Genomic DNA, 12,971 nt, shown 5'->3' with positions numbered 1-12,971 from the left:
AAACTCCACACCTACCTCATCTTTATCTGTCAAAATTCTTCATCTTTTAAGGTCTATCTCAAATACCATCTACTCTTCCAGGAAGCCTTTCTGATCCCCCTTCCCCTCCGGGAAGTATTACTGTCTCATCTGAATTCAGTACTTTGCTAATAATTTTCTTTTCATTTATCACGTTTTTTGGTATTATAGTTATTATATATCCATTAGCCTTACCTTACTAAACTACTTGAGGCCAAGGATTCTATTTTACTTATTGTTGTACCTCATATAAAAATAGCCACTTAATAGCTGTTGAATGAATCCACAAGACTCAGTTATCTTTCAGGTAAGATGAAGAAGCAATTATGCCCTACCTCTATCCTCCTTTTTTTTCTGTTGTTCTAAGAAACTCAACTTTGTTGTTACATTAGCACAGTAGTTTCTAGTTAGTGGTTTGGGGTTTTCAACAATGATTCAAGAGACTTGATCTAAAAATCCTTGAAGAGCACCTTAAGTAGTACATAATTGTTCAAGTATATAGCAAATATATATTTTTAATATTTATTTATTTATTTTATTATAATAACTTTTTATTGACAGAACCCATGCCAGGGTAATTTTTTTACAACATTATCTCTTGCACTCACTTCTGTTCCGATTTTTCCCCTCCCACCCTTCACCCCCTCCCCTAGATGGCAAGCAGTCCTATATATGTTGAATATATCGTAGTATATCCTAGATACAATGTATGTGTGCAGAACCAGTTTTCTTGTTGTACAGGGAGAATTGGATTCAGAAGGTAAAAATAACCCAGGAAGAAAAACAAAAATAGCAAATATATTTTTCCTTGGTGACAAGTATACACGTGTTTTATAATTCTATAATGTAAATTTTAATTTGGCTCTTTCATGGGTACAACTTATTATTGTTATTATGAACACTTGATGAATACTAAAATGAGATAAACAAAAAATAAGCTTTAAAAAAATCTTGAATATTAGGGGCCAATCAGTCAATATGTATTAATTAAGCATATACTATATGGCAGACATTGTGCTAAGTGCTGGGGGCACAAATACACACAAAAAAGACATCTGCTCTCAAAGAACTTATAATCAAATGGAGGAGACAACAACACATACACAGAAGCTTTAAAAGAGTGAAGAGGGGGAAAAAATGGTACAGAGTAAAAGAGAATGAGGAAGAAGCAGAAAGGAGTGCAACCAACTAGAAAATAAAGAGATGACTAGGCAACCTCCTTAAACAGAAGTTTTGGCAAAAGCTGTCCACTTTGCCAAAGGATTGAGTAATCCTTTATTTAGAGGGGTCCCTGGAGCAGAGGGGATTGATGAGTTGATTCCTAAGGCTGAAGTGAGCTTGCAGGGGGATGAGGTTCTTTATAAATATATATTAAATTACTCCAGGCAGGGGGAAGAGTCACCATATTTTTATTGTTGAAAGAACACATAGAACAAAAAACATTCAATATCATTGCATTAGTATAATTTAAAAAAAAAAAAAAAAGGATATAAACTCTTTGAAGAAAGGGAGTACTTTTTCTCCTATCTTTTTGGCCCTAACCTGGATACTACCTGACACATAGTAGGCACTTAATAAATGATCATTGACCACCTAAGGATAGGATCAAACTCTGAGGATGTGATGCTCTATTGGCTTGGGTGGGCTATAAGTTTTAAAAGATGGGTAGGAATTTGGCCAGCAGACAGGTAGAGAAGGGTCATGCATAAAGACAATGAAGTTAGAAAGCATTGGATAAGCTTTGGGGAGGATGGATGGAGAATATGTGAAATTATAAGATCATAGGATGGTTGGATTTAGAGTTGGAAAGCATTTATATATTTTTCAGATGAGAAAAATGAGATTTATAGCTGGGAAGTGACTTGCCCTCAGGCTACACAGATAGTAAGTAGCAAAGTCAGAATTTAAAACTATGTCTGTTGACTTTAAATCCTAGGCTTTAGTAATCCTTACAAGTAGAATAATGTAAGAGTTTGAATTTTCCTGGGTAGGTAACAGGAAGTCACTCAGCAAAGGAATAACATGACCAGATATATACATAAAGTTCATCTGCCAACAGAATGAAGGGTGTGAGCAGGGTACAAGATGAAGGCACAGAGTAAAAGTTATAGGTGATAAATGGGAGCTTATTGCAAGGTGAGGGTGTCCCAGAGGAGAGGACAGGTGGGAGAGATATCCCCGAAGGGGGGGGAAGACAAACAGAGACAGAGAGAGAGACAAACACATACAGACACAGAGAAACACAGAGAGACAGAGACACACACACAGAGTCAAACCCACAGAGAAACACATCGAAAGAGACAGAGACAGAGACAGTATCAGAGACAGACACACAGAGATGGACACACACAGAGAGATAGAAAGAGACAGGGAGAGAGATAGAGACAGAGGCAGAGAGACAGACACAGAGAAACACACAAAGACAGAGACAGACACACAGAGATACAGATAGACACAGAGAAACACAAAGAGGAACAAGACAGAGACAGACACAGAGAAACACAGACAGAGACAGACACACAGAGATACAGACAGACACAGAGAAACACATACAAAGAGGGACAAGACAGAAACAGACACACAGAGAAACAGTATCAGACACAGATACTATCAGAGACAGTATCAGAGACAGAAAGACAGAGACAGACATACACAGAGATAGAAAGAGACAGGGAGAGAGATAGAGACAGACACCCAGAGACAGACACAGACACACAGAGACGCACACACAAAGATAGAGACAGAGAGAGACACAGAGAAACACACACGAAGAGGAACAAGAGACAGACACACAGAGAAATAGAGACAGACAGACAAACCTACACAGAGAAGCGGAGAGAAAAGACAAGGAGACAAAGACCGAGCCAGACAGACAGAGCAGTCCCTCAACCTAACAGTCCATTGAAGATTAAAGGAGCCAAAAGAGACGGCGGTCGGGAGAGAAGAGGGGAGGACGAGTGGGGATGGGGGTCTGGGAAGAGGGCGGGAGCCTCGGCCCCTGAGGGCTCTCCTCCCACTTGTAGTGGAACTCTTAGATCTCTCTCCCTTCTCGCTTTTCTCCCCCCCTCCCTCCTCCTCGCGTTTCCGCAGTGTCATGATTTCCGTTTCCCTCAAAGAAAGAAGGGTAAGGGGGACGAGAAGGAGAGAGGGCTCCCAATCCTGCAGCTTCCATGTGGCCCCCAGCCGACCCCGAGCCCGCCGGCGCCCCGGATGGCCCCCAAACCCAGAGCCTGAGAGCTCTGCTCCCTACGCGGGAGTTCTTGTGCTCCCGTAAGGGCCGGCTTCTGCTGGGAGAATCGGTAAGTAAGGAGGCGCTCCCCACCCCGCACCCCAGAGGGGTTCTGGGGCCTCCCACACAGGACCTGAACAGAGACACTCTGGTGAGTCTGGCACAGCGCCAGAGCAGCCGCGCCTACCTCGCCCCATCCCGAGTCCCGCACCCGGCCGGGATGACCTGAATGAACCCACACCGGGGTTCGGAGACCGGGAGCGGGGAGGCGGTTAGCCGGGAGCTCAGGGGGCTGGGGTTCGGATGCATCCCTAGAATCCACAGGCCAGCCTGGCAAGTCTGGGGCTGATCCACACTGGCGGCCAGATCCCGGACTTCTGCTCAAAGTCTGGCAACTGACATCAGGGCTCCAAAGTGCTGGGGAAGTCCGGGTCTGGCAGCTCCTGGACCTTCAGAACTTCTACCCGTCGGAGAACATAGACTGTCAGTGTTGGTTAGGAACTTTGGTCCCTAGAGTGCTAGAGCTGGGAGGATCCTTAGAACATAAGATACTCTCCTTAGAAAGAAGATAGTCGCATTGGTAGCCAAGGTAGGGCTAGAATTCAGGTCTCAGCTTTTAGAATGGTTCTGCGACAGGTCATCAGCCATTAACTGTCCATGGCTGAACCTACTCTTTTATAGATGCCAGTAGCATCCTGAACTAGGACCGGAAAAATGCATCCAATGGCCTTAGGGCTGGAGGTCTGGGGGAAGCCAATATTATAGTGTTCCTAGAGATCTGATCCAAGTAACTCTCCCCATTCACATTGACCCTAGGAGACTGAAGATTTCCTGCATAAGACAGAAATATATGTCTGATGTCTACTCCCTTTGTGAAATAAATCCGGGATAGAATGGGGAGAGTGAAAGGTAAAGACTGAGAGAAGGTAGTCTTTTGTCAATAGCAGCCTCTCTGGTTTGAGACCCTGCGCTGGATCAGAGTGGGGATCAAAAATCTCTCTCAGGTATGACATTTCATGAGTGTAAACTGCAAAGTCGAACATAGCCCAATCCTCATTCCTAGCTTCTACTCATTTGTCAAAAAAAGTCTGTGCTTGGGAGGGACCTGCTTGTTCTCTTTTTAATCAATCTTAAAGGTGATCTTAGGGGGTAGCAAGATAGCATAGTGGAGAGAGCACTGGCCTTGCAATCAGAAGGACCTGAACTCAAATGTGGCCTCAGATACTTACTAGCTATGTGACTGAGCAAGTCACTTAAGCCTGATAGCTTCAAAAGGAAAAAAAAAAAGCGACTCTAGTAACCACGACACTGCCTCCAAAAGATCTGTCCCAATCCTCCCAGAAAATCATTTTCACAAGAGGCATTGTGCAGCACTGGTGAGAAAGTTGGCTTCACCCCCAGGAAAATCAGGATTTAAATACCACCTTTGAACATTTTTGCTGTGTGACTCTCACTTGACCTCTCAGAGATCTAGGCAATTCTCTAAATTCCTAAATTTCTGAGAAGATGCTGACCTGCACTAGTGGAGTGAGTGATGTCATCCAGGAGTTTCTTTCACCAGGAAATCATAGGTCCAGTCTCTACTTCTATCCTTATGTTTTCATAGAATCCTAAAATTTCAAGGACATGAGGGCATTTAGTTCAATCTCTGAACAGAAATCTCATGGATAGCATCCCTAATAATAAAGATTCTGTCTAATAATCTTACTAAAGATAGTAAGAACTTAACCATCTTCGAAGGCAGACCATCCGACTTTTGGACTCCTCTGGCCAAGAAAGAGGATCTGCAGTAGAAAGAATACTGGTTTTAGACAAGGTGACTTGGGTTTAAATCACTGTCTTGTTCTACTTTGTGGAGTAATTTGGGGATTATTTTTTCATCTGTAAAAACAGGGGCTTTGGACTCAATTCTCTCAAAGATCTCTTCCACACCTGAAAATTTATGACTAATTTTCTAAAAGGGTAACCCCTTTAGCAGAGAACCCCTCTTTTGCCCACGACTTCTGAAGCTGTGGTCCTCCCCAGTCCTTCCAGTTATATTGTTCCTCTACTTCCTAGACTTAGCTCCATGCCTTTGATGTTCCAGCTGTACCTGATGAAGTCTTTTGCAATTGATAAAGGGCAAGGCTCTTCTTTGCTGCTGTACACAATTTAACTTTATCACCAGATCCTATCCATCCACACTTCAGAAATGACTAGATTGTGCCCTTTCAGGCATTTAAGATTATATTTCCTGTAATGTCAAATGAGCACTCCCCTCCTCCCTCCTGCCACCTTCCCTCTTGCTACATACTCTTTTGCCACTTTCCTCCTTGTCTCCCCCTTTATTACCCTCCCCCCTTTGCCATCCTCCCCTCCTGCTACCCACCCCTTTGCCACTTTCCTTCTTGTTAGTTCCATCCCTTGCCAGGCTTTCTCCTTGCTTACCCTTCCCTCCCCTGTCACACACACACACACACACACACACACACACACACACACACAGCCTAGTTCCATAAAGGTGAAATGTGGGCTCACATCCCTCCTCCCTTCCTCCCTCCTCTCCCAGGGCTTTGAAAGAAGAACTGCTGCCAAATTTCTCCTCCTTAACACATCTGGTTTTTGTTCAGTGAAGTCACCATAAGCCACTATACTTCTCCGCCTGCTAGAGCCACCCCTTCCCCACCCCCTTTAGAAGGCAGCACATGTCCCACAATCCCTATGGAGGAAAAGCAGAAATGCTAAGGCAACTGTTTCCTTTATGGGACAACTGCCTGTCATTCTATGACTATCAGAGAGGAACTGTGGTACGGAGCAAAGAACTTTAGCTGAGAATGGCAAATCTGGGTTCAGATCTGCACTTAGCCCTGCCTGGACTCCTGTGAGAGGGTCGCCTCCATCATTGGAACTCAGTTTTCTCCTTGTGAGTTGAGGTGAAGTGGGAGGGGGCTAAATTGGTCAAGGGTACAGAGCACCTTCCAAACATTTCTTATTGAATCCCCACTTTCTGCATAAGTATTATCATTTTCATCTTGTAGATGGGGAAACTGAGGTGCAAAAAAGTTAAATGAGTGACCTAAGGTCATCCTTCTAGGTGGCAGCAGTGTTGGGATACAGTCCAGGTTTTCTGACTCCAAACCCAATGATCTTTTTCCACATCTGCCCAGGACAAGGGCTGGGTGGGTTTCAACATCTGGCTGTAGTTCATACCAAAGAACCACAGTTCAAACTTTCCCTACAGTGGAGCCAAATTTTTTTCTTCCACTAATGCAATCTATATGAAGCCAGAGTGAATTTAGCTCAAAAATCATTTTTAAAGTATCTAATATGTTCTGGCTGCTGGAGTATTTGTAAAATTTAAAGAAGACATTCTAATAGTGGGGAAAGTAACTAAAAGGTACCTGTAATTAGTCATACATAAGTACACTTAAAATGATGCAAAATGGAGTCCCATGTGAGCTCTGAAAACGAAAACATCAATAGCATAAGGACAGGAAAAGGTGTCACTCATTATTCAATCAACACTTGCTAATTACCTGCTATAGGACCCTAGGGATATAAAAGCAGAAATGAAACAGTCCCTGCTCCCATATTTGTCTATGGGAAGACAAAATACACATCTAGAAAGAAATATAAAACATTATCAAAACCAGATATAAACTTTAATGAGGAGGAGGTTAGGAAGGAAGAGGTGTGCAGGAAAGGTGAAAGACTGAATCTTGAAGAAAACCAGGAATTCTAAGGAGAAGTGAGAAGAGGGTAAATTCAATAGTCTGTGCAAAGGCAAGTCGAGCTAGAAGATAAAGCATCATGGAAAAGAATAGCAAGACCAGTTTGGCAGAACCTTTGAATTCTTAGAGGAGAGTAATGTGTAATAAGACTGAAAAGTTAGGTTGGAACAAGGCTGTGAAGTGTTTTAAATACTTACCAGAGGACCTTTTATCTGCTTCTATAGGTAAGTGGGAGTCATCAGAGTTTATTGAGAAGTGGAGTGAATTCAGAAATTTACTGTGGCAGTTTTGTAGAAGATGGACTGGTGTGAGGGAAAAAATGCATAAAAAGGAACCAATTAGGAGGCTAATAGTCCAGATGAGAAATAATAGAGCCTGAACTGGGATGGCAGTTGTAAGGAGGCAACAGACTTGGGAGATCTCGTGGAAGTGAAAATCACCAAGACTTGGCCATTGTCCAGAGATGTGGAAGGGAAAAGTCAGAAGTGATGGGAGTTTTGAACCAAGGTGATTGATTACAAAGGTAGAGGTGCCCTCAACAGAAATAGGGAAGTTCCGAAGTTCTCTCTTGGATGTATTGAATTTGAGATGCCTAAGAGACATTCAGTTCAAAATATTCAGTAGATGGAAATAGAGTTCAGGAGGAAAACTAGAGTTGGATATCAAGATCTGGACATCACCTGAAAAACTATGGGAATGAAACTCATGAGAGCTGATATACCTGTCGCCAAGACTGAAAGTATAGAGATAGGAAGGGAGAGAGCCCAGGACAGAACTTGGACCAGGTACAGCCATGGGTTGGGGGGATACCGAAGACTATGCTGCAATGGAGATTAGAAGGACCATTCGGACAGATTGGCAAAGAGCTCAGAAAGAGAGCTGTGTCGTAAAAATCTAGTTGAGGAAAGAGTATCCAGAGAGGAGTGTCAGCAGTGTTGAAGGCTTCAGAGAGGGTGGAAAAGATAAGGATTGAGAAAAGGTCAGAAGTTTTGGCAATGAGAGAGAAATTATTGCTATCTTTGAAAAGTTGCTTTAAATGAGTGAATGAAGCCAGATGACAGAGCTCTGAAGAGAAAGAGGAGAGAGGAATGCAACGATGGTAGACAACTTTTTCTATGAATGTGGTTGAGAAAGGAAGGGAAACTATCGAATAAGAAGATATTAGAATCTAGTGTGGATTTCTTAAGGGAAAGGGAAAGGATGGGCATATTTGTAAGCATTAATGGACTTCGAGGAGAAGAGAAATAGATTAGAGAGAGGGAATAAGACTGGAAGCCAAACTGCTAGAGGTTGGAAATGATGAGAGGTAATGGGATCCAGAGTACACATAGAATGCTGGGTTTCTTAACCTAAAATACAGGAACTTGTGTTTTTAAAAATGAATAATCTTTTAATCACAGCATTTCAGCAAAATTGGCTTCTTTTTCAATTTTATATACTTTAATAAACATTATATATATTAATAATAGTGTTAATAAAATATATGATATTACAATATATAATATTTAAAAATAGTATTGCAAAAAGGTACAGAGATTCCATCAAATGGGTTCAGGACTCAGAAAAGACTGAAGATAAGATAAGGGTATAAAAGACTGAAGTAAAGGAATAGACAATGGGGAATGGTGGTACTAATATCAAGATGTATAAGATGTGGAGAAGAATAATATGTAGAGACATGAATAGCCTCATTTTCTAGTGAAAATATGAGGTGAGGGAGTTATGAGTATGAGTGTTATGGGAGGCTTGAGGAGAGAAGAGAAGGTATGGAATATTTAAGATGTGTAATTAAAGACTATATGAAGAAAAGGAAGGTAGAATACAATAGGCATAAGGAACACTGTGAGCAAAGGCAAGGAAGGGGGAGAGAACAGGGCAGATTTGGAGTCCTCTGTACTCCTTAATTTTTGATTCCAGTTTTTCTGCAGGCTAGCCTAGTGGAAAATGATGGAACTTGACTGAGATGGGGAGGGAAGGTCATTTGAGATTCTGATTGGCTTCATACCAATCAGAGATCAGACTATTGTCCCCATTTGGGTCTATGGTCTCATCACAGTGGAATGGAAAGATTGTTGGATTTGGGGTCCAGAAATCTGGATTAGAGAATCCTGACTGTGTGATCTTAAGCGATTCATTTCACACTCTTGAGCTTTATCTTCCTCCTCTGGAAAATGGAAATAACTCCTACATGACCTAAGTCATAGGGCCACCCATAGTAAAGAAAGCATCACAAACCTTAAATCATTCTAACAATAGGGCCTCCTTCAATAACTTATCCTGCAAAGTCAAAATGAGAAAGCTATGGTACTAGTCTACAATTTCTTCCTGAGTCTGGCTGGCTGGGAATCGCCGCTCTGTCCACAGGGAGGTGAAGGGAGGGGAGCTGTAAGGTTGATAAAATCCGTCTTGGGAAACAAAGCTAGTACTCAGGCCTGCTGCCTGAGCAGCACTGACCCCCCCCCCAACCCCGGTCAATGACATCATCGTTTCTCTACTGAAGGAACTTAGTCACAGCCCTTCCCCATCCACAGCTTCTATTCCTCAATTTGTCTTTCTCCCTGGCCTTGAGACCACAATCTGCCATTGTTTACTTCCTTCTTCCTATTAGCCATTATCTTTTTCTTTAAAAAAAAATGTCCTACTTAGAATTTTGGGTTTTTTGCCACTGTCACCAACCAATAATCATCTCATCCTCCCCTCTGTCCCTTTGGAACCCTTTTTTATGTTAAAAGCATCACAGTGACTGACAGCAAGCTGCTCCTCCCAACCAGGTCAACTTAGAAAATTCTTCAGGGAACAGCTTCCCAGAGCATGTGGGTGTAGCTAGCATGGTATGGGGGGAATAAGGAGGCCTGGTTTTAAATGTCAGTATTCTCTGCATTACTTTGGGTGAGTCATAGCTCCTACAATGGACCTCAATTTTCTCATTAATAAAATGAAAGGGCAGGACTAAATGATCCTTAAAGTTTCTCCCGGTTCTTAATTTTATGATCCAATGATATCATTCATATGGGCATCCATGATGTCATTGGTTTTCTTCAAAAGCTAAAGGAAGAACAACAACAGTGCATGGGACTGGAAATTAAAGCAGTTCCACTCTATTACACACACACACACACACACACACACACACACACACACTGACTAATGCTACAGTTCCATTTAAAATCAATTAACTTTTAGAAATCTATGTTTAAAGTTATAGCAAAAATTAAGCAATAAATATTTGCTCCCAAGTCCTTGGAAGGACATGTTGCCCCACCCCACCTTGATTTCTAGGGAAAGCAGACTCAGACTTTGCCAGAACAGTTCTTAAATAGCACTAGTGCTGCTAAACTCTTTCCCAAAGATGATGTCACAGGTATCTCAGGGATGGCCAGCCCATCAGAGGGACGATCAAGCCCAGTTACTCTTAGCCACTCACAATATTCTTTTTGTCATTCAGTTGTTTGTCATATGACCCCATGGGACTCTTCATGACCCCCTTTGGGGTCTTCTTGGCAAAGGTAAAGAAGTAGTTTGTTATTTTCTTCTCCAGCTCGTTTTACAGATGAGGAAATTCAGGCAGACAGGATTATGTGACCTGCCCAGAGTCACATAGCTAACAAATATTAGAAGCCACATTTGAACTCAGATCTTCCTGACTCCAGGCCTGGCACTCTATCCACTATATCACTTACCTACCTTCAACTTCTGATAGGTCCTACCAAACTGGAAAAGACTTAAAGTACAGGCCCAGCAGTTAATCATCATTTTGTACCTACTATGTGACAGATACTATGCAAAATGCTAGAGATACAAGGGAGGAAGGGGAAGGAAATAAGCACCTACTATGTGCCAGGCACTGGGCTAAGTACTTTTTACAAATATAATCTCCTTTGATCGTCACAGCAACCCTGAGAAGTAGATGTGGTTGTTCTCCTTGTTTTACAGTTAAGGAAGCTGAGGCAGAGATTGAGTGACTTGCTCAGGGTGACAAAGCTAGTAAGTGACTGAGTATTTGAACTAGGGTCTTCCTGACACCAAGCCCAGCACTCTGCCCACTGAGCCACCAGCTGCCTCCTAATACAATGTCAACAAAACTAAACAGTCTGTTCTCAATCCACAAGCACTTATTGTTTTGTTGCTGTTGTTTGTCCTTCATTTTCGAAGAAAACCATGACATCAGGGAAGTGATGCTATGACATGTAAGTAAATTGGATTTAAATGAGGGAGGAAAGGAGGCTGCCTCACTTTTCCCTCCAGAGCCATCTGTGTCCAGTAACCAGATATAGAGGAAGATGAGTGGAGATGGCCACAGGGCAGTCCTGAATACTGGGAATACAAAGATATAAACAAAAACACGGTCCCTGGCCTCTAGGACATCACATTCTAAAGCAGAGTCAGCATGCAAACAACTGCACATAGAAATATATATCAGTGTGAGTGGGATGGACTCTCAGAAAGAAGGGGGCAGGAGGAGGGTCATGCACAAGACCTTTCTCAGAAGGTGGGATTTGAGCTGAGTCTTGAAGTAAGTTAGGGAAGAGGCAGAGGTAAGAAGGGGGAGTCTTCTGGACAGTCAACAAAAAGACTCCAAGTTAGGAGATGTCCCTGTGTGAGGGACAGCAAGGAGGCCAGAGTCACTGCATTGTCAGGTTCGTGGGCAGTAGCAAAGCATAAGAAAGAAAGGGCAGGAGGTAGGCAGGTGATGAAGACCTTTATATGTCAAACGAAAGGCTTTATGTGTGATCCTGAGGTCTTTGGAATTTACTGAGTAAAGGGGTGACATGATCATATTGATCAGTTTAACATCTGAACAGAGGATGGACTAGACTGGATGAAAAATTGAGGCAAGGAGACCAACCAGCAGGCCACTGAAATAGGCATGAGACAATGAAGGCTAATAATACTTGGGTAATGGTTGTATTGGAGGAGAAAGGGAAGCTTATATGAGTTATATTACAAAAATAAAAATGACAGGACTTGGCAACTCATTGGAAGGGAAGAGAATAGGGATTCAAAGATAATACCTTATGTTTTAAGCCTGAGTGACTAAGATTCAGGTACTCTCCATAGTAATAGGGAATTTGGGAAGAAGGAAGGGTTTGGAGAAAAAAAGATAATGAATTCTGTTTTGGACTTAATGACTTTGAAATGTCACTGCAAATCCAGTTCAATGTGTCCAATAATCAGTTGATGAAGCAAAACTGATGATCACGAGAGAGGTTAAAGCTGAATAAATAGATCTGACAGTCAACTACATAGAGATTATTAAACACTGGAAGATGGTAGGATCATGAAATAAAATGTTAGAGGGGGAAAATATGGCCAAGAAACTTCCATTCTAATGGAAGGGACATATTTGAGTCTATACAAGATACACACAAATTTAACACGTGGTAACCATGAAATGAAAGGCAAAGAAAAGATGGAGGGCAAAGGAATGTCTTCAACCTAGTGCATGAGCTGAATCTTGAAAGAAAGAGGCATCCCAGAAGGTGGTGGAAAAGGAGTGTGTTCCAGATGCAGGGGATATCGAACGCAAAAGCAATACAGAAAATGGTGCAAACTGTGAGGAGTAATAGATCAGGATGATTGGATTTCAGAGAACAAAGGGAGCAGTGTATAAGGAAACAGGAAAAGTAGGAAAAGTCCAGGTTGTGTTCCTTTTTTATTTTAGATGGAATAGTTGATTGCACTGGGGAATGACATGAAAAGAACTGAACTCTAGAAAAAGCACTTTGTGACTGTGAGGACAGATCGGAATGAGGAGAGAATTGTGTCAGAAAAAAAAATAGAGCCTATTGAAAAGTCTAGGCAAGATGTAATAAGATAAAACTTATTAGTGTGGTGACTATATGGGTGGAAGGAAAGGAAGCATATCCAAAAGATGTCGGTGGAGAGATTGGGTATATAGAGGTGAGAGAAATCAAAAATGACCCAAAGATCTTGTGTGACTTGATGAATTGTGGCACTCTCAATAATAACAGAGAAGTTTGGAAGAGTGGATTTGGGGGGAAGGATCATAAGTT

The 12,971-nt window shown here is 42.1% G+C and overlaps 1 protein-coding gene across 1 annotated transcript in view; it reads left to right on the top strand.

The window, feature by feature from the left end:
- Positions 1–3,135: 3,135 nt before the first annotated feature.
- The window catches only part of CMTM3 (CKLF like MARVEL transmembrane domain containing 3), a 34,862-nt gene continuing 25,026 nt past the window's right edge, over positions 3,136–12,971 (top strand). The window contains exon 1 of the mRNA XM_003758982.4: positions 3,136–3,317. Within this exon, the coding sequence (XP_003759030.1) occupies positions 3,189–3,317 (129 nt within the window). The 5' untranslated portion in view covers positions 3,136–3,188. The remainder of the gene's footprint in view (positions 3,318–12,971) is intronic.

Source organism: Sarcophilus harrisii, chromosome 2, assembly GCF_902635505.1.
Source record: "Sarcophilus harrisii chromosome 2, mSarHar1.11, whole genome shotgun sequence".
NCBI classification, from domain to species: domain Eukaryota; kingdom Metazoa; phylum Chordata; class Mammalia; order Dasyuromorphia; family Dasyuridae; genus Sarcophilus; species Sarcophilus harrisii.
This window is presented reverse-complemented; position numbering and strand designations above follow the sequence as displayed.